The sequence below is a fragment of the Coloeus monedula genome (genome assembly GCF_965178545.1).
Source record: "Coloeus monedula genome assembly, chromosome: 25".
Classification (NCBI taxonomy): domain Eukaryota; kingdom Metazoa; phylum Chordata; class Aves; order Passeriformes; family Corvidae; genus Coloeus; species Coloeus monedula.
In genome coordinates, this window is record NC_138805.1 from 1819453 (window position 1) to 1847272 (window position 27820).

The following is a 27820-nucleotide window of genomic DNA, read 5'->3' on the forward strand; positions in this document are numbered from 1 at the left end:
TTCCAACCCAGACCATTCCGGGATTCTCTGATTCTCTGGCTTTTCCTTTCAGGGCTGACTGCCTCCCAGGGCTGCGTGAGCATCAACATGTGGGCTTGACAGGGTGTCTGTGTCAAGCTGCTGGAAAAGATTTAAAATTCCCGAATAATTTCTTTTCCGCGAAACAAATGAATCTTCAGAAGGGCCTTTCCTCACAGTTGCTAAGCCATTTAATTTATCTGAGTCATTTACAATTTGTGATGGGCCTGTTAATAGCCTGATGTGGGGGATCAACATCACTTAGATGTGCGGGTTGTTTTCTTTCTTTTTTTCCCTTTTTCTTTTTTTTTTGGCCTTTTGGGTTTTAATTTCTTGCTGGATTTGCCCCTAGAGGCACAAAGCTGTTTGGGAAACGTCAGCTCTGTCTCCCCAGCCCCTTTGTCATGCTGGTGCAGCTCGGGCTGAAAGCGCAAACCGCAGCCCACCCATGGGGACGTGCTGCCCTGCTACTACTTAACTGCTTCAAAGTACCTGTCTGTGATATGAAACATGCCATAAAATGAATATATTCCAGATGTCCCAGCAAATTCCCCTTAGCTCCACAATCCACCTGAAGGCAGTCGACACAGCAAGGTTCCTTGGTCCCTGCTGCCTCACTCACTGCTGAAAGGAGCGCAGTGGTGGCTCGTTTGGGGTTGCAGTTTGGGAGGTGGCCATTACCAGACCAGGGTAATGCCCCCGGGTCCTGCTCCGTGCAGCGTGGGGTGAAGACTTCAGCCACTGATGGCCCAGGGGGTGATTGCCCTCCATGGGATTGGGGAAGATGGGGTTTGCATCCTTAAGTTTGGGGGGGTCTTTGTTCTGGAGGGGATTTCTCCCTCCTTGGAAGTTCTCCATTCTTGGGGGATCTCCATCCTTGGAGTCTGCAGAATCTCCATCCTCAGGGTTGTGAAGGTACTTGGGTTTTGAGGATCTACATCATCAGGGTTGGTGGATCCCCATCCTCAGGGTTAGGAGCTCTCTCCTTGAACTTTGTGAGTCTCCATCCTTGGGTTTTGGAGATCTCCATTTCCAGGGTTGGGAGATCCCCTTCCTTGTGGCTGGGGGAATTCCCAACCTTAGGGTAAGGTGGATTCTTCCTTGTGTTTTCTGGAGCTCCATCCCTGAGGCTTGAGCATCTTCACCTTCAGAGTTGGGAGTGTGTCTCCATCTTTGGGATACAGGGATCTTCTTCCTTGGGTTTAGAGGAGAATCTTCATCCTTGGGGCTGGCAGATACATCTGGGGTTGGCAGACCTCCATCCTTGAAGGTTCTCCATCTTCAGGGTTGGGTGATCTCCGCCCATGTCTGTCCATGGAAGGAGGACCTCTGTCCTCCCTCCTGGATGAAGCCACGACCCACAACCTCCTCCATACCACAACATGCTCAGGGGCTATGGGGGGTGTCTAGCCAGGCTCACACCCTTGGACAGCTGCTGTTTTGGGATGATTGGAACCTCTGTGAGCAGAGCAGGTTCCCAACCTTCCAGCCAGCTCAGCAAATATGACCTTGATTTATTTAAAAGCTTCAGAGAGAACATGTTGGGGTGTGTGTTTGCTGTTGGATTGGGTATTTCCAGGAGACACAGCCAATAATTTCCTTGGTATGCTCTGTATAGGTCCTGGTTGGCTGGGAGGACCATGGAAAAGCTGGAATAACAACCATGTAGAAGGCAATGAAGTAGGTACAAAAGCTAAAATTACTATTCATCTCTAATACATTGCATGGCACTAATTAATTTTTAAACAGCCTCGCTGGGGACCTCATTGCTAAAACATGATGTTTTCTTCTCTGGAGCTATAACTGTTAACTCCAAACAAAGCAGAAGAAAGTCAGGAAGGATGAGGAGCCGCAGGTCCATTAGACTGCATCCGAGTTGCCTGCTCTGATGGCCAAATCTGAGGGCTGCTGTGCCTGGGGGGATGCTCTATTACACCCCTCTGAAGGGATTTTTTTGGGCTGGGGAGTCAAATCCAGCTCCCTGGGAATGCAGAAGTGTTGTCTGAGCTGCAAGCATGCTGGGAGGAAAGGGAAAACTATTTTTGATTCTGCTCTCACCTGTCTCACTTTACCTGAGTGTGGCTTTCCCTGAATATTTTTAACCGTATTTTATTACTGGTCTCTCAGACTGGGGGATTGTTGTCATTGCACTCACTCACATGTGAGTTATTTAACTCAGTCTTTGTAAGTGTGGAGAAAAGACTTTCCTCAACCTTTTCATTGCTGCTGACATCTAGATCAACACCCAAAGATATTTATTTGACATTTCCCATTTCCAATTAATATCTGAAATATTCCTCCTAAAATGGTCTGAGCTGGTAATGCTTTATCTTCCATTTAATGTTTAATTATTCTTTAATTATTTGGACATTTTTCTCATCACCACTTTGAGTCCACCTATGAATTCCAGCCTTTTGAGTTTCATCATCTCTGAAAGAAGGGAAATTCAGCAAGCTTCTGCTAAGTTTATTTTAAAAAATGTATCAAGTTCAGTAGTTTTACTTACACCTCTCTGTTTACCTTCTTTATTTTAAAATTAGGAAATGTGGTGGCTTGGGGCAAATTTTTTTTTCTGTTCTCTGAGTCTGATGGTACCAGGATCAGGCCTGAGCCAGGCTGGGTGTAAAAAATGACAACTGCACCATTGAAATAGTGGTTTTTTGCTGTTGGAGAGAGGCTTTGCTGTGTGCCAGTAGCAGCCCTGGGGTCACAGAGGGCTGCGACCGAGGGGAGCACAGGACCCCCCCAAACGGGGTGATTTCTGTTTCCATATGGAAAAGGGATGTGGCATCTGGTTTCACTCCCAGCAGCTGGCAGCTTGAAGCCTGTGTTTTGCATGGTGTGGAGTAAAGAGAAAATAAAGTGTCGAATTGTTTGGCATTATCAAGGATTTCTGCTCCCCAGGACTCCTGCATAAAGAGATGGAAATTTTAGCTGCTGGAGCCAAGAAACACACAGAAGTATATGAATTTATTACATTTTATCTCATTCCCTTGCAAACAGCACTGGAAATGTCAAAAGATCATCTATTGTTTCATCGTTTAGAAAGAATTTTTGTTTTCTAGTTGTAATTTCCTTGATGCCTGGCTGTGGGGAAGGAAGAGAAATTGGAGCAGGAGCTGGCAGGGCTGCGGCAGGTTGAACATGCAGGTTTGTCTGGCCATGGAGCTACATGCATTTAAATTTCTCACATCCCAGGTTTTTAATTTAACAAATGTAATTAAGGCTGGGGTAGGTACTCGGATTATTCATTTACTCCAGATGGAAAAAATTAAATTGAATGCAAATTCCGTAATCAGACATGAAGTTGAGGATGTCGGACGTGATGGGGAAGTGTCAGCACATTAATCGGACCGCTTTCCCTAAACAGCACCCAAATCTAAGAGCCAGGGATTATTTGAATAATTGAGGTGGCATTTGATAAGATATCTGATTGCTGATATCTCCTTAAGACGGAGCCCTAATTGTAATTCTCCATCAAGAAGGATTAATGTGTGCAACAGAATGCACTGGGAGTAGTGTGGTGTCAGACTCCCTCCCTTGAGGTTTGGTTTTTTATCAAAGGCTGCCATGCCCAGGGAAGGTGCCAAAGTGATTTATCGCTTCTCCTGTTACTTTATCCATGTGCCAGGAGGTCGTCAGGTAGCACAGCTTGGCACTGGGGATCTGGGCATCCAAGGCTGCCTGAGTCCCACAGCCCCAGAGTTGGGTCTGTATTTTGGAGGTGCCTCCCATGACTGGAGACGGATGCGTCGTTGCATCTTAATGGCCCTTCTTCGTGTCTTCAGGGCACAGTTAGACCCCCTTTTTCTCTGGAAAAAGGAGACAAAATGGAGACACTGCCCCAACTTCAGCAGAAGACCATGTTGGAGGACCGTGACCCCATCCACGACCCCAGTTATCCGATGCTCTTGGAAAACTGTTGGGGGTTGATGGACATTGACTCCCAACTCAGTCTTGGCAGGGATAGAGTTTGCAGAGTCTCAGTCTTCTACTGAGACTGCAAACCAGCTGCCACTCACTTGATCCCCTTTCCTCTCCCCTTCTCCTCCTGGAGAAGAGAACTGGAGGCACAAAAGGCAAAGATCATCATCAAAAAGATGGGTTGAGATAAGAACAATTTACTGGAAACAGGAAAGAGAAAAGAAAACAAACAGTAACAGCAAGAATGTTAATAACAAAAGTGTACCGAAAAAGAGAGCGATTCACATATAAAAATGCTCACCTTGCAGCTAGAGCTGCTCCCTTTGGCTGGGAAGAGAGTCCCTTTCCTGCCCTTCCCCCCAAAATGATGTGAAGTGGTGTAGAATAACCAGGTCCTGGCCCTGACCCCTCCCAGCAACTGCAAAAATTAACCCTCTCATGGCTCGAACCAGGACAGGTACCAAGAGGAATTTCCACTCAATCTGGCAGCAGACACTCGGTCATAATCGTAGAAATATTTTCTTTTGGAGTCTGTTTCACTGCCAGTGCCATTGGCTACTCTTAAAACCAGGCATGGAAGGGTGGGAAGAGGGGTGGGTTTTCCTCCTTGAATCCCACACCCTGAGTGAGATTAGAAAGGATTTAAATTGCTGAAATGACAATTAAAAAAAATATTGATATATCCATGTTGAAGATCCAGTCTTGTAAACAAATTGTCATCATGGTCTTTCCTTCTTCCTTCCTCTATCTAGCAGCAAATGAAAAAAAGAAAGGGAAAAAGATGAAAGAGGGCAAAGGAAGAAAGCTTGAAAGAGTTTGCTGACGGGTTTTTTTGGTCTATTTGAGAGCTTGAATATTTTGAAACAAACTGTAAATGGAAATTCTTCCCTGTGAGGGTGGGCAGGCCCTGGCACAGGATGCCCAGAGAAGCTGTGGCTGCCCCTGGATCCCTGGCAGTGTCCAAGGCCAGGCTGGACGGGGCTTAGAGCAACCTGGGATAGTGGAAGGTGTCCCTGCCTGTGGCAGGGAGTTGGAACAAGATGAGTTTTAAGGTCCCTTCCAACCCAAACCATTCTGGGATTCTCTGATTCTGTGTAATAAAAAACCCCCATGTGTTGGGGAGGAAATAATCCTTAGCCCTTCTGCAGTCAGTGGTTTGCCCAGCAGTGATGAGGATATATTATATTTTTCCTGTCTCTAAAGTAAAATGAAATACAGAGATTTTTCATTTTTTCTTTGTCCTACAATCCCACCTCCTTCTGTGGCCATGTGCCAGTGGCCACCCCGGGTGGATTGGGTGCACGGAGTGATTTTAGCCAAGCTCTGGACAGTGCATTCACAACCAGAAAGGTGCTATTTCCCCTCAAAAAAAAAAACCCCAAACCCCAAAAACCACTAAACCCCCCCAACCAACCAAACAAACTCCCAACTTAAATCACTTGAGATAAGTTGGGTGTTATCTTAAGGTTGCAAATTGCTTGTTTGCTTCTCCAGCTGGAGCTGTTAATTCAGAACAATTAACACACCGTTTAAAACCCAGACAAAGCATATGGAGGCAGTCCTTGGGAAAAGAGCCTGTTTGGGATGGAGTGCCTCAACGTGAAATAGGAAGGATAACTCCAGTTTGTCTTTCCTCTGAGATTCTGGCAGGTGTTGTGGGAAATGACACAAAGACCAGGGAGTTTAGCCCCCCCCAAACCCCAGCTGGATGCTAGGTTGAGTGATGCTCAAAGCAAGAGCCAACTGGGTCAATAGAGCCAAGAAGAAATAAAGTGTTCTTAGGATGAATTTACCACTGAGACAGTGCCTTCACCCTCCTGTTCATCCTTCAGATATTTCTTCTCGATGAAGAAATAATGAATCCTAGAGTCAATCCTAAAATAATGCCTATATTTTTTTATTAGCCCCTTTGCAATGCTATGAAACACCTCCCTAGCTCCATCCTTTAGGCCTTTTGCAGCAGCATTTTGGACACCTGCCATTTATTTTCTCAGGTTCCCTTTTGATTTTTGATGCAGGTGAAGAACAAAAGCCTAAATCTGGAAAGCAACCCTGAAATACAGCAGTTCCACCTTCTTAAAATACTGATGTGAGCTCAACCTGCTTAAAATGTCCCTGGGTCAAGGAGCAAGGAGGTGAGCTCATTGCTTTTCCACGAGGACATAAAGCACTGTTAGAATTTTATGGGATGCTGTAGAAAATACTGCAGCAGTTGTTGCATTGTTGCAGCCCAGTGGTGGCTTTTACAGGATGATCCATCCTTTCTTCCACCCTTGCCTCCTCTTTTCACCACATATGTTCATCCATGACTCTGTGTGTCCATACATCCTTGCATCCATGAATCCATGCATCCTTGCATCCATCCACCCGTCATTTTTGGCCATATACTTCTGACCACAATTGCACACAAATTTTATTAAGGGCAGCCGAGAATCTTTTTTTTTTTCATGTGAAAAAAATCCAAGTATTTTCCTCCGAAACTTTACAGGAATTGGCATGGCTGAACGTGCAGCAGCTTTTTTCATCCCCTACAAATGATGGGAAAATATGCTTTTCCATCCCAAAGTTGGCACTAGGATTCTGGGGTTGGGGACCCCTGTAACATGGGCCCCCCAAAGCCTTCATCTGCCTGAGCTGTGAAAGCCAAGCAGGTCATCTCTAAGAGCTTTTTCTGCAAACCCTTTCCTGTTATTCCCCCATCCGAGGATGGATGTAGGCAGCATCGGCAAATCTGAATAACTAATCAGAGTCCTCATTAACCCCCCACTGAGATGCTCAAACATTCACTTTGCTGTTTGTGAAGCAGGATAAAAAAAAAAAAAAAAAGGAAAAGGGAAAAAACCGTACAAGCCACCCTGCATTAAAATTGATGTGTTATTAATCCCACTGTTCCAGACCTCATGGGTACCGAATTTTCCTCCGTCTCGCCCGAGGCCGAACAGTATGGTGCTGCTTCTGCAGGGCACTTTGCCTTTCCATTATTTATCAGCACAGTGGAGAGAGGCTGCTTTTGTTCCCTGGATCCAGATGTGTTCACATGTGCATGTCTGGGGTGGGGATGTCCAGTATTTCTCTCCATGCCCTGTTTGGATAATGTGAGTCACCTACAGCAGGGCTCCACCAATACTTGTCTCTTCCAACTGTGTTTTGCCTCAAAGCAGCTTTGCTTTTGCACAAATACAAAAATATTTGGGTGTGTGGGCACATCTCAGATCTTTCACTCTCTCAGAGAAAGGGTGGGGTTTGTGCATCACCAGTTTTTCTTCTGGAAATACTGTATTCCTCTTTGCCCCTTTGAGCATCCCCAACACTTGGCCCCAGCCCTTACCCAGATGCTGGAGATGCTACAGAAATTGCACTGTGTGGGGAAAACCCCAACACACCAAAGGTTTTTGTCACAAAAGTCCTCATTGTAGATGGCAGCAGGTGTTGCAAAGGTATATCACGATCATCCCTTGGAGCTCCTTAAAGGGTTAACTGAAATTTGAGCTTTGATTTCTGCATTTGTACTGTTTTTCTCACCTACAGGGTTTTTCTTTGGTTATCCTCACGGGTGTGGAGTTTGGGGCCAGTAGAGCTTGCTGCTGGGCATAGTGTGAGGTATAAAAATAATTCAATAAAACTCAGCATTATTGGGGATTTCACTGTTTGTGGTTTCCCCCTAAGTCAGAGGAGCTGGCATTAAATTTATTAAAACATGGTAGTCACAATTAAACAGCATTGACATGATGAGGTTGGAAGCATTGTGGCCTGCTCACATTGGAAGAAACAAAGTGACATGCTGGGAAGAGCCTTCTTGCTTTAAAATCCTACACTTTGTGCAAAAAATCCTGAATTTTGTTTTGCTAAATGTCAGCTTTATTAGCATTCCCTTACACTTCATTAAATCTTTATTAACAAGGATGCCCTTGGCTTTTTGCACCCGGGGTACAGGCTGCCATCCCAGGATACTGGGCTCCCCTCTCTGCTGTTGGATGCTATTCAGGTCGACTAGATCAGGATTTAGGGCATTTGGGGGGATTGATGACTTGTCAGAAATGGTGTCTCATTCATGACCCTCGGGCAGCTGCTGAATTACAACCATGAGCGCCTGGGACACCATGGATCTTGCTGCCTTGCATTGCCTGTGGTGGAGCATCTTGAAGGAGGCATCTCCTCCATTCCCTTTCGCATCGGGAGGACTTCAAAGGCCTTTGCTAAACTTCAAAGGATGCCTTTTGAAGTTGCTAAAAGTGTGTGCCAGCTCAAAAAGACTCCTTTCTCTCTCTGCAAGGGTGTTCAGGGAGATGTCCCTGGTGGGGTTGGCTCTTGGTGTTCTTCATGATGGGGACAAAAGTGGCATCATTTCTGCAGAAGTTGCAAATGTTTTTGTCCTACATGCATGCAGCATCCAAGACCTCAGGCCTGACCACGTCCAAGGATGAAAATCAGTCTGCCAGTCTATCAGAGCACTTTTAAGTGACAGAGCCTTATTTCTGCCTCTTTTCCCCCAGTCCTCACGTTTTGTTCACACAGCAAGCCCAGATGACAAAAGTCTTTCCTGTGCGATAAAAAAAGTCTTTATAGGGATGAAGGACTGGTGCAAAACATGAGCTTTTTCATCATGATGCCAGGACAAATCCAATGAAAATCAAATCCCAGGTTCACTACAGGTATTTGGCATCAGCCCATTGGTGTTCCTCCAAGGCATGAGCATGAATTCTTTACCAGAAATAACCATTAATATTTCACCTGCTGTTGTGGTGGAAGAGTTCTGGACTCAGGCCCTTCTGAGCACTTAGTGTAACCCAGATTAGGTCTCTCAATCTCTCAGCAGGACCTGCACTGGCCTGAGAAGTCAAGAAGCACCTTTCACCAAGTTTTCCACGGTTGGAGGTTTCTGCCGTGTTTTGCCCCGAGATGACCCCGTTCTTTCCATTTCTCTCCTTGGGCAATGACCTTAGGCCAGGTTTCCAGAGATGGCACTTCCTATGCAAGCTTCCCCATGTAACTCTCTTGGACCCACGTTCCTGGCTGAGATGATGCACGCCTGCTGTGAAGGCCCAGAACCGCAGGTGGTGTTACTGCCTGGGGTTTGGGGTGGAATTAAAGCCAGGGGAAACAGTTCTCATGGATCTCCTATCTGGCCTCACCACACGAGCCGTAGCTCTCTGCTGGTGATGCATCCCTGAGGTGTGTCGTGGGGATCTGAGGAGCGCTCTGGAGGTGCAGGTATCTCAGATGGGTATTGGGCATCTGAGGAGCTCCTTGGAGGTGGTGTGCAACTGGAGGTGCATGTATCAGAGGTGCATTCAAATCAGCAGTTCAGCACATGGAGGTGTACATACCCGTGTCTGTGTTAGGCACAGATCAGCAATCCGAGGAGCTCTGGAACAGGTTACACGTATCAGGGCAGGTATATTGGATGTGTACTGACATCTGAGCAGCTCTCTGAAGGTGACACATATCATGGGACATCTATCAGAGCTCTGAGGAGCTCCCTGAAGATGATGTGTGCCATGTCAGATGATTGTCTGAGATTTGAGGAGCTCCAGCCTGGTGCCATGTATCAGAGCTGTGTATGTCAGGTGTGCCTTGGTGAGGGGCTGTCGAGGGTTGGTTTGTATCGAGGTGATACATCAGTGGTAGACTGGAGATTGGAGGAGCTTGGCAGAGGTTGTGTGTATCGAGGGGCATATATTGGACTACATATATATAATATAAGGGATTTATATATTGGAGATCTGAGGAGCTCTCTACCAGGAGATATATATCAAGGTAGATATATCAGACATATTTTGGAGATCTCGGGTGATGTTTATAGACACACAGGTAATATCTGGAGGTGATGTATGTAGAGGGACGTTCATCAGATGGATATTGAAGGCCTGAGGGGCTCACTAGGGGTGATATATATGGAGAGATGTGGTGAATTTTATCTCTTGTATTCCTTTTTTTGCAGTCAAACACAGAACACCCCTGTGTCGGTGGCTGTGCTGGTCCTTGCTCAGCCCATCTTCGTTTTTCCACTGAAACTGCTGAGATGGGCCTAGAAATCCCAGTCCCATAAAGGCCAGATTCTTGGTAGTTGTAAAAACATGGATGGACTTCTCCTTATTAAACCGTGTCTGGGAGCTCCCCCATTTCTGAGGTAGTGGCTGTTCCCCAGTTCACCCTGTCTGAGCCCAAGTATAAAAACACATTTACACGCAAGCAAGGATTGTAATTAACCAGGGAAATGGCAACATGAAATGGGGGCACAGCCAACAGCAGTGCTGTTTCATTCCTTTTTCTCTTTTCTCTCCTTTTCAGACCCAGATTGTACCAGTAACCCTCAGTGTGATCCCCTGACGAGCTTTTGCCACCGACCAGGAGTCGAAAAGGACGGGGCAGGACTACGTTGACCTCCATCCTCTGTGGACAGACCAACCACAAGCACACCTGCGTTTTCTGGACATATCTCGGTTCGACCTCTAAAAATCTCATTTATTTTTTCTTGTTTTCTGGAGGTGTTCAAACCTGCTGGGGAAAAACCCTGATCTAGCTCAGATATCAGTCCTGCTTTCATCTCCAGGGGATATTCCCACCTACATTTTCCTTGGTTCCTTCTATTTTCACCATCATCCTTCAAAACAAGTGCATTAAGAGCAGACTTGCCCACCATGGCTTCACTGGCACTGCCAGAATACCTTTCCTAGTGCAGACCTTCATCCTTTGCTTAATATTTCACTTTCTCATTTCTTCATTTTCTCTCAGTATTCAAATATTTCATGTTTGCTTTCCCAGGTTGTGATCCCTACCCAGTTTTCAGGGCAGTGGGAGGACACTTCCAGGGCAGTGGCTCCCTGAGCACCCCCTAACAGTAAGGCTGCTTTGCTTTATATTAATTAAGCAATTATATATATTAATTGTGCAATTATGTGCGTTAATTGAGCAGGATGTGGCGAGTCATGACCTTGGAGTGGCTCTATTTGGAGGAATTTCTGCTGTTTTCTGTTGCATTTAAATTGTATCAACCCTTCCCTAAATGCAGTGAGCATTTCAGGAGAGAATTACACTTTTTCTTTTTTTAAGAAATCAGTCTGTGCAGAGAGTCTTGTTTTAAAGCTCAAGTGTTGATAACATATTGTTAAGAGCCCTACAAGGCATAAGCAGCCTGGAGGAAAACACAGATATATTTTTGTGAAAATACTCTGAAATATGGGCTGTTATCACTGCAAAATTTTGGCACAGCCGGCAGTAGGGTGCAGAGAAATGGTCACCAACTAAAAATAAACAAAATGCAGAGCTTAAAATAAGATGTACATGAAACCAAGGGTTTCACAGTCCTTTAGTCAACCCCGATCACTAAAATTAGGGCTTGACAGAGTGACAAATGTACTCGATCCGTGCCAAAACCAGGGCACCCGGCCGGTGACGCAGAAAATAAAACCCTGTTGGCTACAACTTCCCTCCTGTAGGAACAAAGAGAAGTCTTTGGTCACTGAAAATGGGAGTGGCACCTTCAATTTGTGTAAATATTCTGCAAAAGTGCCTGGTTTCTTCTTAAACTGATTACATTAGAGTGGGGGCTTCTCAGGGAAAAACCCAAAACCTTCATTTGGTCCGTGGCGCAGCAGAGCATCTTCTCTTTGAGTCTTTTGTTTTGAGCCTTGCCTCCTCTGAAAGTCCCTTTTAGTAAGAAGCAGCCAATAAGGGGAGGATTATTTCCTCCAGGCTGCCCTTTAAGCCCTGATTCCTGCTGCTGACCTTGCTTCAGCCAAAACAAAAACCACACGATGAAGGAAGTGATGAATATCTCCTCAGTCTGATAAAGTACAGGTTGGGTTCACTTTGAAATTACTTTTCTGGTGAGTGTGGGGGGGATTGGGGTCACCACAATGACCACTTTGTGGGGGGATCCTCCCTGCCTTGATGCCCTGTTTCCAGTCTGTATTTCAAAGTGAGCTGCCCAGTGCTTGCATGAAAGGACTCAGTACCCTGCCGTGTATTTTGTGTGCCTTGGGTGGTTCTCTTTGGAGGAACTGTGGAGAACATGAGCATGTGTCTGTGGAGGACACAAGTGCAGCCTGGCCTGGAAGTATCTCCAGCAAGGAGACCAAACCTGAACTCAGCAAATTGTGCCAGCAAGGTCCAGACACCTTCCTTTAAAGGCACACAAAGATGTGCTGGTGGGTGTCCACCTGATTACCTTCTGGAGCACTGGGCTGGCATCACTCTAAGTGGTTAATGATAGAAATTACCTCTCCTGAAGGCTTCTGAGAAAAACCTTGGTTTTCCGTGGCTTTTTCCACTGTGTGCTGGTCTCCCCAATTTCCAGGCACAAAACTGTTTCTGTTCTCCTCCTCCTGAAGCCCCTCTGACCACAAGATGCACTTCCGAGGCCAGGCCATACCTTTTGTCATTGTGCAAAAAAAGTTGTGAAAAAAATTTAGCCTATCTAAACACTTTCCAGTCCTTTTTTGACCCCAATTTCCTCATTGTGTTGAGTTCAGACCAGGCTGAGATTTACTCCCAGCTACTGTAAAAAATTCACTCTGTCCTGGTTGAAGCCAGGACATTGGTGAAGGACTGAAGCTGTCAGTTTGGACTGGAAAAACTTAAATGATGATTAAATTTTTGCAGAGCAGGACAGTTTTTGAGCATGTTCTTCTCAGATACTCATCCTCAAGCAACAGCGCTGGCATCACCTTTGGTCTTGGAACAGAAATTTTGTAGAATTCACAAATCTTAGAGTTTCCCATCACCTCGTTCACCTCAGACCCACACTTAAACCTCTTCTTCCAGCTCATGTCTCCAAAACTCATCAAATTTTTTGCCATCACCTTTTTTGTCCTCCGAGAAGCTCTTTTTAGCCTGGCAGGGACCTTGGGGATGGAGCCTTCAATACCATCTGTCACAGTATCCTCTGCACAAATGTCCGGCCCACAGCTGCATGAGCGCTTGAGCAACTGCCTCGGGTCGGGCCCAAAGGGTTCCGGTGGATGAGGTGGCATCAGACTTGCAGCCTGTCACTGGTGGGGCTCTGCAGGGCTCTGTCCTCCACCCTGTGCACTTCAACATCTTCATAAATGACTTGGATGCAGGACTGGAAGGGACATTAAGCAAGTTCGCAGGTGATACAAGACTGGGATGAGCTGTTGACTCCATCGAAGGTGGGGAGGCCCTGCAGAGAGACCTTGACAAATTAGAGGACTAGGCCATCACCATGAGGTTCAACAAGGGGAAGTACAGGATTCTGCACCTGGGATGGGGCAACCCTGGAAGTACAGACAGACAAAGGAATGAAATGCTGGAAAGCAGCTCTGCAGAAAGGAACCTGGGGGTCCTGGTTGATGGAAAGTTGAATTTGAGTCAGCAGTGCCCTGGCAACCAGGAGGGACATTCTTGTTTTAGGGGACTTCAGGCCCAGCATCACCAGCTGGGTGAGGGAGGAGATTGTCCTGCTCTGCTCTGCTCTGCTCTGCTCTGCTCTGCTCTGGGGTGGCCTCACCTGCAGTCCTGTGGGCAGTTTTGGGCACAACAGTGTAAGAACAATAGTGGACTGTTAGAGAGCATCCAAGGGAGAGCAACAAACATGGTGAAGGGTCTTGAGGGGAAGCTGCATGAGAACAGCTGAGGGCACTTGGTCTGCTCAGCCTGGAGGAGATGGAGGGGAGACTCATCAGTGTTCAACTTCCTCGTGAGGAGAAGAGGAGGGGCAGACACTGATCTCATCTCTGTGGTGCCCGGTGGCAGGACCCAAAGGAATGGCCTGAAGTGGTGTCAGGGGAGGCTTAGGTTGGATATTAGAGAAAGGTTCTTCACCCAGGGTGTGGTTGGGCACTGACCAGGCTCCCCAGGGCAGTGGTCATGGCCCCAAGGCTACCAGGGCTCAAGAAGCATTTGGACAATACTCTCAGATGTGTGGTGTGACTCTTGGGGATGGTGCTGTGCAGGGCCAGAAGCTGGGCTCGATGATCCTTGTGGGTCCATTCCAACTCAGATTATTCTGTGGTTCTGTGACCTTCTCATTGCCAGTGTGGGTTTGAGATTTGGTGTTTGCATGATGGAAATGTGGGTGCTCAGTGATTCCTGACTCATGGAATTAGCAGGTTGCGATGGAGAATGAAGAGCACAAGGCAAGGTTTGAAAGCATAGGGCAAGACTTTAAACTTTGGACATAAATTATTCAGAGGTAGTTGCTCTCAGAGAAGAACAGTCAGAAAATTCTTCTGCTACCTATTTTTTGCAAGGGAACCAGAAATTTTTTTTTGGGCATTTCATGCCCAGCAAGAGGAAGTCTCTGCATTTTTGGGGTTCCTCAGCTACACTTCACTTCAAAGCTTTTTGATTTGCTGAAAAAAATCACAACTTGCTCTTTTGGGAACTTTTCTTGGGCAGAGGGCTGGGTTGCACAAAATTCAAGTATTGTCAGGTTACTTTGAAGAAGCTTCTTTGATGTTTCCCTGTGCCAGTTTGTTTTGGAAGGTGCTTTAATGGTCTTCCCCTATAAAAATAACACTTTAAAAGGTACGTAGGTATCTCAGCTCTCCACTTAAAAAAATGAGCAAAGTTGTTTAATGCTGCCGTTCAAGGTACATTAACCTTGTCTACTAAAGCTCTGACTGGCTCTTGCAGGTTTTATTCTCATGTTTATGTTGCAGAGATATCCCTGGAGCCTTTCAGAGATGGGTATCTTTGGAGAGGAGAGAAATATTTAGCAGTAATTGTTGTTCTCATCAGAAATCCACTGAAGCAGCTCCATCCTTTCTATGGAGCTGAAGTTGGGAGGAGGATTGGGAAATATTAAATCAATAAATACAAATAACAAATAAATACATGCAAATATTCAACAACAACAAAAAATTACATACCTAGATGAAAATATGAAATAAATAAATGCTCCTTTTCCTGGTGCTCAGGGGTCCATCCAGTGACATTCCAAACCAGTGTTTGGCAAGAGTTTTGTTTGGCATTGTCCAACACGGTGTTTCCCTCTCCCTTTCATCCCAGTGCTTATGTATTGACCAACTGCTTTTTTAGGAGAAAAATAAAAAAGGGATTTGCTCTAGTCTGGAGTTTATTCTACAGAAATATCAAATCACTACCTGCTTTAACCCTTGCTTGTAGCAGAAAGACTCAATTTCTCCTTTTTTTACCAGGCAATAACTAATAATGGGATGCTGGGAAGGGTACAAAGGTCAGCATTTAGTAAATCCAGTGTCTTGGCTGAGAGCACAAGATGTTCCCAGGGCAAGAAAACCTCCTGGGATTGGACTGAGGAAATTTGGCTACCATATATTCTTAACAAATATTACAACTATTTGGTGGCACATTGGTATCTGTTGCACAAATGTTCCTGGTCTCCCCAGATGAGGTGTTACATGAGCTTATTTGGAAGCAACCTTGAACATGGAGGGATGGCCCAGAATGGGTAATGTCTTGAAAAATTGGATTCTTTTCTGGTTTTGACCATTTAGCAGCATTTGGTTTATTTTTAATAAGCTCAGGGTGGCATAAGGGACTTCCTTTAATAGTATGAAAACCTGGTATTCATCTTTCAGGGTAGTGTGTGAATTTTGGTAAAAACAAGCAAAGAAGGTGAAGGTTTGTGGATAGAAATGAGACATTCAAGAGGAGAGGGTCACTCTTAATTTGCTTTATGGCCAATCAAGAGTTGGCATCACCCGCCGAGAGTGAGCCTGTCCTGGCGGTTCCGAGTGAGATGTATCGTCCTCTGGAGGACCCTCTCCCTCCCTCCTCTGCTATATTTCTTCATTTTAACTTAGCTGAATGCATATATCATCAACTTCAGCCTGCACAAGCCCTCTGTGAAGATGGTGACATAAAAAACTCGCAGCTGCTGTGGAGAGAGCGTGACTGACACGGCGGCATTGCAAATCTCACAGCATCCCCGCTTCAGAAAAATCCCCTTTAGAAAAGGCAATCTTCCCTTAATACAGAAAAATGCCTTCTGTGGCTGGAAAAAAACATCCTCAAGTATCTCTAATAATTTTGATGCTTCAGGTGGCGAAGAAGAAATGCCTGAAAAGTTGATTTTCTGATTTCTCGTGTTGAATCCTCTGTTATCAATTGCACGTATTGCTGTGGGGCAGAAGCTTCTCAGTGAGCTAGAAAAAGTGATCCCCATTTTCCCATTGGTTCAGAAACAAGAATTGTGTTTTACAGATTGAATATTAATATTTTGCTTTGAAAATGGTGATGTAGAGTCCATAAAAGGGATCTTTAATTTTTTTTTTTTTGCATTCAGCCCTAATTCTAACTAGCCCTAACCATTCTAATATGGGCTTATGGCTGTTTTATTAATCAAGGAGGTCATATTCACCTGGAGGGTGGTGGGTGACTGACAATACTTTGGTTTTTTAAGTGTTTTAAGGCATCAGTGACCACATGGAAAAAAACCCCCAACTTTTCAACTTAGTCTTTAATTATTTTTGCTTGAAAAAGGATGTAATATATTGCTGGTAAAAACCCCAGCCTATAAATCTGAGAGTCTTTTAGATAGGCACAAGCTCTTTGGGAAATACATTTCCAACGTAATGGCAACATTTCAGTGATAGCTGAAATAATTTTATTTCATAAGGAAATTTAGGATACTTTGATCTCAAGTCGCTGCCAAAATGTGAAGTACTGCTGCTTCCGGAAATGAAAGAGCCTTTATGGGTTTTATTGCTCACCATTTCTTTCTTCTGTGCAAATCCCGCAGGAGTTGGCTGCAATTCCTGCCCTCCTTGATCTCCAGATCCCCAGAACTCACTCCTCACCCAAGATTTGAACATTACCTTGATGTGGGTGGAAGGAGTTGGCAGGGGTTTGGTGATGCTCTGCTCCTTCCTATGTCTGGATGCTCATAGTCAAGAGCTCACACAGACAAATTAATTTCAGGAGTGGGGGAAAGAAAGAAAAGAGAGGGGATTAATGTATAAAATAAAAAATACAAAAAATAAGAAAGGGTTAATGCACATAATAGCAGCTTTCAACCCTTGCCTGTGTTGGCTGCCGATAAATCCCTGGGGCTGACAGCTTTGCACTGTTATCCTGAGATTCATGGCTGGGGCTCCCATGTGAAACACCTGTCCAGCTTTTCCTGTGGGCACCAGACACTTTCCTGGATATTTACAGTGCCTGAGTGCATTTGTTTCCCCCAAGATAAATACACTGCTATTGGCAACAGCTGTCTCCCACTTTTATCCTCTTTTTTTTATTTTTCCCCCCCACATTTGGCTGTGAGTCCTGTTCTCCAAATCAACACCCATAAACCTCAATGAACGGCTCGATTTGAGCAGCTTAGATATTTTTCAGCAATTAAATGGGGCTCTGGGCTGCCACCTTCTGGGAATAGACTCACCCAAAAAGCTCACACCCCACAGTAAATTGCCACGTGCTGGTTGTAGGATCGCTCCTGGCAGGAACAATAGATGCCAAGCAGGGTATTTTTACCAAAATAGCAAGTGTCTTTTTTTTTTAGCTTCCCAGATGTCCAGACTGTCACAGTGCTAAATTCTGCTTTTCCCCAGCTGCAACTGTTTCTGGTGGGGAGGTTTTTCCCTTGGTGTTACCCCCCGAGGACACGGATATTTGTGTGCCCGCAGCTGCAAGCTGAGTTTTGACATTGGACATCAAAGATTTTAAGCTGTGAGTTCACTCAGGAGCAGATAATTTTGCCTCCTGCTATTTTGCTGTTGGGAGGAAAAAGATGAAAAGCATCATTTTAATCCCATAAATGCAATATCCTCGCTGCTAGAGGTCTGTGTCATGCCAGAACCCTGATCTACCTTCACAATGCACAGGATTTTGGGTGTGATTTCTTAGTACTCAGTTCATGGGTTATCCATATTTGTGCAAAGTATAAGAAAGAATAACCTCATTTTTTCATGCAAAATAAAGAGGAGTTGTTGACGCTCATCCCGTGCATGCAGCGCTTGGCTTTCCATTTGGATATGGTGCATTTGTGAACTCAGTGCCTGGAAAAGCCTGAAGCCTCGAGGAGATCAGGATATTGCACCTCTTCCCCCAAATAACCATGGACCTCATAGGGAGGACTCTGTACATTTTTCCCAAAGATTCCCAGATGTGCCTCGGTTTGGACTGAGCTCATCTGTGCCCCCATTCCTCTTCCTTGCACCTTCCTGCCTGTCACCATTTCCTGGTGAAAGCCATGGTGACTCTGCTTTTTGGTTACTGACTCTGTTTTTTGGTTATATTCCCTCACAATGTCAGCAGACTTTACATAACTTTCTGCATTTCTTCATGGGATGGTGCCATGGATGAGAAGCCAGCGGGAAAGCCGGTGCGTCCATGGGCATCACAACAGGGACGTCTCTTGGGGAGATGTCATCCCTTACAAAAAGGAGGCATGGCAAGAAGAAATGCACTTTTAGAGGGCCCAGGAAGATTTCCTGGTGACTTCATGAGTTGGCCCAAAACAGAGCTCTGAGCCACAGAGAGGGCAGGACAGAGTTTTTAAAAGAATTTAGCCGAGATTATTGGCTTTTCTTCTGAAGCAACCACACAGCTGCAGTGAAATAGTGGGAGAGGAGGTATTTTCAGCCCAAGAATTGCTTTTGGGTCACATCTGCCACTGGGTCTATCGTTGGGGACTTCTCCCAGCCAAGTGCTCCACTACAGATTTGTCCCTTCCTGGTGCCCCTCTTTTTTCTCCATCTCCTTAGGACCTGAAGATACAAAAAAAATTAGTTTGTTTTCCTGCCAGAGAACTCGGCATTTTCAGGAAGCAGCAACTTCCAGAGAGGTCGAGGCTGGCATGAGGGCTGTCTCCTTGGTTTATGGGGTGTGCAAAATCCAGGTTTGTTCCCTGGTTCAAATCAAACAAGAGTTTCCACATTTCTGAGCATTCAGTCACCGTGGGATCAGTGACCTCAACACAGGAGTCAGCTGGGTTGGACAGCACAACACAGGAGTTAAAGATGTTGGTGAATCCCCACACTGGATTCTCGATGTCCCTTCTGAACTGGGCGTGCAGAGCTTGAGGATGTGACTGTGTGGTGGCCAAAGGCAAAGAGACACATCGTTTTGGGAGGGTTTAGTGTATAACTGAAGGAAATGGCAAGTTTTGCATTTATGATTCATCTTTCTGCTTCCAAAAAAGAGGAATAACTGGAAGGGGGTTGGAAATCGCCATTTAGGCACCGTGGTTAGTCATGAGGGGTGGAAAGAAAATGCCCTGGCTGCACCAGGGTTCACAAGGGAGAAAATATAATGAGTCTCACTGATGGCAGCCATCATCTCCAAGAGCTCTCCCTTTGCCTGGCTGCTGTCCAGTGAAGATCTCCCTGCCAGTGACCTGCTGCTTCTCTTCACCCTGATGCATTTCTTACCCAAAATCACAAATCACAAAAAATCATCGAAGCATGGTAAGGGTGATCAAATCACCTTGAGTTTCTTCCAGGGGCTGTGTGGGTAGAGCTCAGTGCTTGTGTGAGGAATGTCACCTCTCCTTTCTGCCTTTCTTTTTCTTCCCTTTCTGTGGGATTTTTCTGGGGGGAGAGATCCCTTGTAATCCAGCAGCTTCGTTCTCCTGCCCGCAGGTTCTCGATGTGACTCCCAAGCAGGATGCACCATGTCTCCCCGGCACCAGCTTTGACGATGATGGCCACCCAGACAGTGCCTCCTCCTCCCTACCAAGACACCCCACAGGTGAGTGTCCTCCAGACCCCTCGGGACCCCCAACTCCTTCATTAACTTCTTTGATTTCCTAAATAATGGCCATGACGAAATATTTCACCCCAGAGCATTCATCTCAGAGACTGGCAAAATTGAAATGCTTCCTGTCAGTCTCCAAGACTGAAAGGTTTTGGGTAAAACTGGTTTTTTTCCCCTTTTTGTCTTATTTTGGGGTCTTTGGTTCTTCTTGGAGAGCTGACATGGTGGCAGGATTGCAACCAGCAGGTTAATTAGCTGGAAAGATGAAACATTTGACTGAACCAGGGCAGGTTTAGTCATAGGAATGGCCTTTGATTTATTTCAATGGCATTTTTTAATAACTTGTGGCAGGGGAGAAAAAAGATTTCATCTCCAGTGGTGCTCTAAGTGGTCAAATAACTTTTCCAAGCATCGTTATGGAGTCAAGTTATTATAAGAAGAGGAGTTTGTTCAAGAGAAACTCTTCTGGAGCACCCCAGTGGGCTGGGCCTGGGAGTTGAGGATGGATTTTGGAGGTGGTCCTGCACCTTGAAGCCCATCCCAAGATTTTTTAGGGGTAAATTTGTATCACGTTTCCACTCTTCCAGCTACAATGACTGAACAGGGGTGATCTGTGTTGGCACTGAGCCAGCTCCATGTTCAAAGCAGCTTTTTTTTTTCAGTTCATACGGAAGATTTCCACGTTTTTCCCCATTTGCTGCATCTCTCATCTGCAAAAGCAGAAAAATCTCCCCTCACCACCAAAAAAAAACCCCACAAAAAAGCCCAAACCCCCAAGCCTGCCCTCCGCAAGCTAAAATAAATAAATTGACTTTTCCCCCCCCTTGAAGCCGCCCGTGTCTCCTTTCCACTCATTTCCTTTGGTGGGAAAAGGTCACTTCTCACAAACGACACCTCGGTGGGGCTTTTATGGCTCCTCCAACTTCTGTGTCATCATTTACTCGCTTCGCTGCTCTGCTTCGAGTAGGGCTTTCTTTTCCAAATTTTTTTTTTCCCTTTCTCGCTTACGCAGCGGGGAGCTGCACCACGCTTTAGTCCTAATGGGCAATTTCAGGGACTTCGAAAATAGCCGACATTTGCCGTAGCATCCTTTGGAGACATCCCCTCTACCTTCCCCACCCCTGTCCCTTATCTGCCCCCTCTTCTAATACTCTGAATTTTGGGGACCCTCAGGAGCATTGCTGACCAAATCCTGCCTTTTTTACCTTATCAAGGGGGTTGCTCAAGCATTTCTCTTTCTGTTTAGTGGGTTTGGAGGGAAAGCTGCAGCCAAGAATTGATTTTTTTCTTGGGCTCGTCTGTGACTGCTGTGAACTTTTCACCCGTTAATTTGGGATTTCTAGGGGTTGGAAAAGCAAATTACACAAATTTTTTCTCCCCAAAGATGGGGAAGAAATGGAGGGGACTGGTGATAAGCGAAAATATTATTGATTATCGGAGATACAATGAGTTCCTCCTCATCAAGGGAACCACTTTGGGGAGAAGAGTGCTAAAAAAAGGGATTTGGGGAGCTTTGCATTCGGGTTTTACAGCAGAGGCTGTGCAAGCTGTCAGCCTCACTGTCAGAAACATGCAAAAAAAAGCAAAAATTATGGGAAAAGTTGCCTTTTAGAAGGAAAAAATGCTTCATTCATCACTGGAATCTGTTACAGGAGTGTAACGTGGAGCATCTTTTACACCAAGCATGGCTGCACTCCTTGAGTACTCTACCTGTTGAAAATGAGTCTCCATAAAAACCAGTTTCCTGTAATGAATTAAAGCAAAAAGCTGAGGAAGAGTCTTCAGCCATTTCATTGGCAAAAAGAGGTTGTTTTAAAAATAGGTATTTTTAGCACCAAAAGTGGTGAAAGCAGCTTTGCCCTACCAAAAAATGCTCCTTAGGTGGTCACAACAGGGCCAAAAATAGGGAGGAAGGGAGAATTATTTGTTTATTTATTTGCTTATTTTAAAAACATTTAAGAAAAAGTGTTGCTAAAAAATTGGGTGGAAATGTTAATTTTTCATAAATTTCACCCCGGAAAATGATAAGAAGCATCTTCCCCCGCCCCCCAGGTGGTTACAATAGGGACAAAAATGACAAATAAATAAATAAATAACTTGCTCTATAAATATATATTGAAAAAAAATTAAAGATTGAATGGAGAAGTTGATTTTTTGTAATTTGCAACACAGAAAGCGATAAAAGTATCTTTCCTCCTCTCCTCCTCCCCCTAAAATGTGCTTTCTAGGTGGTTGTAACAGGGACAAAAATAAAAATTTACTAACATAGCTCTATCTTTTTATTTATAAAATCAGTTTTGAAAAAGTCACAGGTTAAAATTTGGGTGGAGATTGGGATTTTTCAGTAGGAGCCACAAACCCCCCCCAGTTCCTGGTGTCCTCAGCAGGTTTTTGGGCTCATGTGTGATGGCAGTGGAGGAATTTCCCAGCAAAACACTAAAGAATGGGGTAAATGATGATTTAGGGGATTTGCTCTCTGCACTTGATGTCTTTGGCCAAAATAAAATCTAAAGAAGGGGGATTATGGCATTGAAACCTGTGGGAAGCCCCCCTGGAGCCCAGGAGCAGCCACCAATATCAGCAGAGACCTTCCAAAAGAAGGGAAAAGCCCAGAAATATCATCCCTGAACCCCAGCAATGTGTTAGATCCAAACCCCCAGATGTCATCCCTGAACCCCCGAAATTTGTAATGTGAGAATTTGTAAATTGGGAATTTGTAATTGGGAATTTGTAATTTGGGAATTGATAATTTGATAATTTGTAGTTTGTGAGTTACATTTCTGAACCCCAGCAATGTGTTAGATCCAAACCCACAAATGTCATCCCCGAACCCCAGAAATTTTTAATTTGGGAATTTGTAATTGGGAATTTGTAATGTGGGAATTTGTAATTGGGAATTTGTAGTTTGTGAATTACATCCCTGAACCCCAGCGATGTGTTAGATCCAAACCCCCAGATGTCATCCCTGAACCCCCGAAATTTGTAATTTGGGAATTTATAATTTGAGAATTTGTAATTGGGAATTTGTAATTGGGAATTTGTAATTGGGAATTTGTAATTTGGGAATTTGTAATTTGGGAATTGATAATTTGATAATTTGTAGTTTGTGAATTACATCCCTGAACCCCAGCAATGTGTTAGATCCAAACCCACAAATGTCATCCCCGAACCCCTGAAATTTGTAATTTGGGAATTTGTAATTGGGAATTTGTAATGTGGGAATTTGTAATGTGGGAATTTGTAATGTGGGAATTGATAATTTGAGAATTTGTAATTTGTGGATTACATTTCTGAACCCCAGCAATGTGCAATACCCAAACCCAGCAATGTCATACACAGCTCAGGCAGCATCGAGCAAGCAGCACCTCAAAAACATCTGCTCAACCCAGGAGCTTTGCAAAAACTCAGGGATTTTGAAATGGTTTTTCACTATTTTTGTATTACTTTTAAAATTTCACTGTTGCTTTCTTTTTTTACAATTTTTTTTTTCATCTTTAAAGCCTTTTGTCATTTTTTCCCATGTTCTACACTTAAAATGTATTTTAAAGGACATTTTTAACATAATTTAAAATTTTTTTCAACATTTTAGCATCTTTTAATGTATTTTCTACATTTGAAAGCATTTTGGTTTCTTACGTAATTGCAAACATATTTTTTACATTTTTCTATGCTTTAAACAAATTTTTAACATATTTATAAAACATTTTTTAATTTATACATCTTTGAACATATTTGTAACATTTTAAAAATTTCCCAGTGTATTTGTAAACACATTCTGAACGTATTTGAAACATATTTTAAAGAATTTTTCACAGTTTACATAATTATTGTCATCATTAGAATTTTTTCTTCACTTTTTTGCTGCTTTTTGAATGTAACTTTTTTGTACTTTTTATTTTCCTTTTTTGTTCACCTTTTTTTTCCCCCCTCCTGCAACTATTTTTGGCCATTTTCCAGGGGAAACAAAACACAAAAAACCAAAACCCACCTGCATTTTTTATCCATGTTTACAAGTTTTATGCCCAAATATTTCCCCCTATTTTCCCCATTTTCCCACTACCAGGAACCTGCTGCCTTTTCCCTCCTTTCTTATCCCCACCTGCTCCCCCAAATGCCATTTTTGGCTCTGTATTTTCCTTCCTCCCTATTCAGCTGCAAATCCCCCCCATCCCAGCATCCTCTCACCTCTTTTTCCATGGACTTGGAATTATTTTTACTTATTTTTTATTCTTTTCTTTAGTCCAAGGTGAGGTAATGGCTTCGGAGCAGCCCCAGAGGAGGCTTTTTTTTTTTTGGGTAATAGCTCAATTAGTTGCAGACTTGGCTGGAAATAGTCAGCTTGGCAGGATGCAAAAAGGGCTTTGGAATCCTGGTAAATAAGTGTGATGAGGGGGGATAAAAAAAAAGGGAAAATGTTGGGGGAAAAAGCCATTTTTCCCTGCATAAATGTAATTTTCCATGGAGATAATAGGGAGAAAAAAGGGGGAAAAGGGAAAGAGGATGAGGAGATATTCAGTGGCATGGCTGGAGCATCCCGAGATCTGTTGGCATCTGGGTTTTAAATGGAAAATGAGGGGGAAGGAAGAGAAATCCAAACTGCTGGGATCAGAAGGGGAAGCGAAGCCCAAATTTCACTCATTTCTTTAGCACCAGGGAAGGGAGGAGGGACAGAAATGGAACCTGTCGGGAGAGTTGGGAGAGTTGGAAATTAAATAGCACCAAGTGAATTTGCAGGTGCTGGAGCCCAACTTTGGAGTTATGAACAATAAAGGAGATTGAAAAGAAAAAGAAGTGGAAAAAAAGCGACAGCAAAAGGTCAGGCCGGAGATATTAAAGGCAAACATTTTAAAAGCAAAAGGTGTCATGATTTTGGTCCAGCTTGGGTTTATAAAGTTTTACATATTTGTGTATAAATATACATATGTATGCATTTACATTAATTAATGACACGATAATTTGTGTATCTGAACATTTTTCTATATTAATAATCACAAATACATTTAGAGGCATGTTAGACAAATAAATAAAAACTACATATAAGCCCATTTCTATATAAACACAGAAATAAATACATTAGTATATCAGACAAATAAATAATATATAGTCTTTATGTCAAAACACAGACAGGAGGAAACATTATATAAATATAGATAATATATAATTATATATAGACATAGAAATAAGTATATTAGACAAATAAATAAATTATATATATCATATTTAGAAAGAGCCAGAGCTTCCTTTTGCTCTATGCCTTGAGGGAGAACTGAACATTTACCAGTAAAAATAGGCAAATACTCATTTTTTGACAAATTTCAACAGCGAAGCAAGCAAACTGACCACTCTGAAATAATTTTCCACTGGGATTTTAGGCTAAAACTGCTGGATTTGGGGTGCTGCTGATGCATTTGAACCCCAAGCGTTTCGAATTCTCCCTGAATTTTTTTTTAATGGAATCTTGTGAGGATAACACGGAGCCCACGTTGGACCTGTCTGAAGGCTGACAGCAAATCATTGGGAGTTTTTTTAATGGAGTTGATGGTTTTATGTGCAAACTGCCCCTGAACAGCTTTTACCCTGTTCCAGAGGGTGGCAGTTTTGGGGTGATGCTGGGAGGACGCTCAGGCATTCTCAGGAGCAATGGCACAGGAACATCTCCCATCTTAAAGATTTATATTTACCTAAAATCACTGCTGTTTTTAAAAGAAACACAATGTTTGTGGCAGGATGATTTATTGCACAGCACATTCCCAGGATGTGTCGACAGCACCGGAGCTAAAGCTGGGTGATTTGGGCTCGGGCACCAAAAAAAGTTTGATTTTTTTTGGCTGTCTTCTCCCAGCTCTGAGATGAGTCATTGCTGGGCTTGGTGAGCTGGAAGAGGCACACCTAATTTTGGGATAAAATTGAAAATGACTGTGTCTAGACTGTAATACCTGCTTTGAAAAAACTCTTGGCAAACCAAAGCGTCGCAGCTGATTTAATCTGGGACTCGTGTGAAACAACCCTTCCTAAATTACCCCACACAATAAAGATGGGGGGACTTTTTTCTCTATTTTCCCCTGGTGAAAAGTGGAAAAAATGGGGAAAAATGTGGTAAAACCCTAAGCCTTCTCTTTCCAGGCAAAGATAAAATACCTGTGCATGTTTTACCTCCCCCAAACCCATCCTGCACAGAGCCCCAACAGAGCGCTGCGTCCCGAACTTCCAAAACTCCATGCAGAAGGCGTGGAAAAGTGCAACAAACCCTATTTTTATTGGATCTGATATTCTTTTCTTCCTCTCTCCTTTATTCCCTGCCCTCCCCAGATGACAGCCACAGCCCAGCAGCCCACCAAAGCCCAGCCTGTGCACCTCACCACGCCAGCGGCGGCTGCCAACACGCCGGTGCCGGCCGCGGGCGGCGACCCCCAGGCGCAGCTGGAGGCCGACAAGAGGGCTGTCTACAGGTGATGCAAGATAATTGCATTCATTAAATGCATTCTAATTAATGGTTTCGTTATTATCGTGCAGGATTGTTGCATCAATTCAGCGATGCATTAATTAATGCATTGGTTACTGGATCGGCTCGTTGATGCATTCGTTGTTATTATGCATTATTAATCTGCTATTCTTCTAATGCATTAATTAACACACAGGAAGGGGGGAATTAGCAATTAGCTCCTTTTTAGCAATAATAACCATTGATTATAACGCATGGTGATGGAGCTCCTTCGTGGACTTTGTTCTGCAGCATGTCTGCCCCTTCAAAATATTCATCCTCTAAGAACTGCCCCAAATTAACCTTTTTGAGGGGCAAAGCTGTGTGATTTGGGGTGAACAAGGAGTAAAGTCCCACATTAACCTGAAATGTGCAGTTTGTGCATCTGTGCAGGATGTGGGCAGTGATGGGCAAGGGATGGATGGCCCCTCCCATCCCTTTTTTGTCAATTTGGGGGTAATAATATATGATATTGTAAAAGATGCAGTAATGTTATTGTATAACTGCTGTAAGTAATATTCTAATGATGTAAACAGTATAATTATATAAGTAATACGTAATTATACAGGTGATATGTGATCATTTACAATATTAGAACATGTAGCAATGATCTAGGAGTAACAGTATTCTAATATATTTAGGATTAAAGTTTAAGGTTAAGGATTAACCTCCTATCAATGACCAGGGCTGTGGGGGCTTGTGAATGAAAAATTGCAGATCAGACTTGAAGGAATTAAAATATTTGTACTCCAAATATTCAAATAGTACAAGGCTGAAAGGTCTGAAAAGGTGGATGAAAGTATGGAATGAACTCACCCTTTCCCAGGAAAACACAAAGGATTATTTGCTGCAGGTCTCCCAAGGATGGAAATCATTTTCTCAAAGCAAAAGAAGCCATTTGAGGACAAAACCACCTTTTTTTTGCCTTTCTGTGAGGAGTTCTGCAGCATTTGTGGGATAAAGGAAAAAAACCAAACCTCACCCTTGGAGTTTTCACAGCCTTGATTGGAAGGTCAAAGACATGCAAAAAACACCTTATGGGAGGTATTCCCCCCAGAAAAGTGGGGGGAAATTTGTTGTCTAGTTCCATGTGTGCACTTACTGCCCAAACCTAGATGCTTATTTTTTGGGTAGTAGCCAAAACAACCCCACAAATATGTTTTTATATAAAATAAGTATACACTACAATATGTTTTGTAATATATTATATATTTACATACAATTATCCCTTTTTTTGCTGAATATTCCCCTATCCAGTGGTTAAAATGGATGATGGATATGTCATTAGGTATCAAATGCACACAAGGATTTTCTTAGCTCTCCTAGGTCCATTTCCCACCACCCCAAACAATGGAATTTTGTTAATTTTCAATAATTGCACCAAAGGCAGAAGGCATCGGCCGTAAGTGTCGGTCGATCAAGCTGGAAGGAAATTGCTGGGAAAGTGTGATGGGAAATATAAAAACCGATGGACAAGTCACCCTGCCGGGTTTTATGCCCTAGCAGGAGGTTTATCACCCGTTAGAAAAAGTAGAAAAAAGGGAAAAAAAGAAATCTTTCCCCACCCTTCTTGGTGTGGGAGCAGCTTGGCAGGGACTGGTCCAGCAGTGGCACTTCTCGTCTGCAATTTTCTCCCAGCTAAAGTGTTTTCGTGACTTTATGCAACAGCGGGGCTGGGACTTCCCAGTGGATTTTGGACCAGAAAAGATGATGCTCCTGAAGGGAAATGATGCTTAAACCACCCGAGCACCA

General features: G+C 43.9%; 1 protein-coding gene across 8 annotated transcripts in view; it reads left to right on the forward strand.

Annotated features, from left to right (window-relative positions):
* Nucleotides 1-27820, forward strand: part of PKNOX2 (PBX/knotted 1 homeobox 2) — an 85759-nt gene that overhangs the window by 37668 nt on the left and 20271 nt on the right. For 2 of the 8 annotated variants that reach the window (XR_014227088.1, XM_082297068.1), the window contains exons 2-6: nucleotides 1637-1698; nucleotides 10234-10385; nucleotides 10708-10783; nucleotides 19473-19581; nucleotides 25897-26036. Coding sequence is in view for 7 of the 8 variants with exons in the window: in XM_082297068.1 (XP_082153194.1) it covers nucleotides 19498-19581; nucleotides 25897-26036 (224 nt within the window). In the remaining variant the exon portion in view is untranslated. Of the gene's footprint in view, nucleotides 1-1636; nucleotides 1703-3083; nucleotides 3169-5960; nucleotides 6078-10233; nucleotides 10386-10707; nucleotides 10784-19472; nucleotides 19582-25896; nucleotides 26037-27820 lie in introns of those variants that run through there. The other 6 variants (XM_082297074.1, XM_082297072.1, XM_082297071.1 and 3 more) reach the window with 6 other exon arrangements.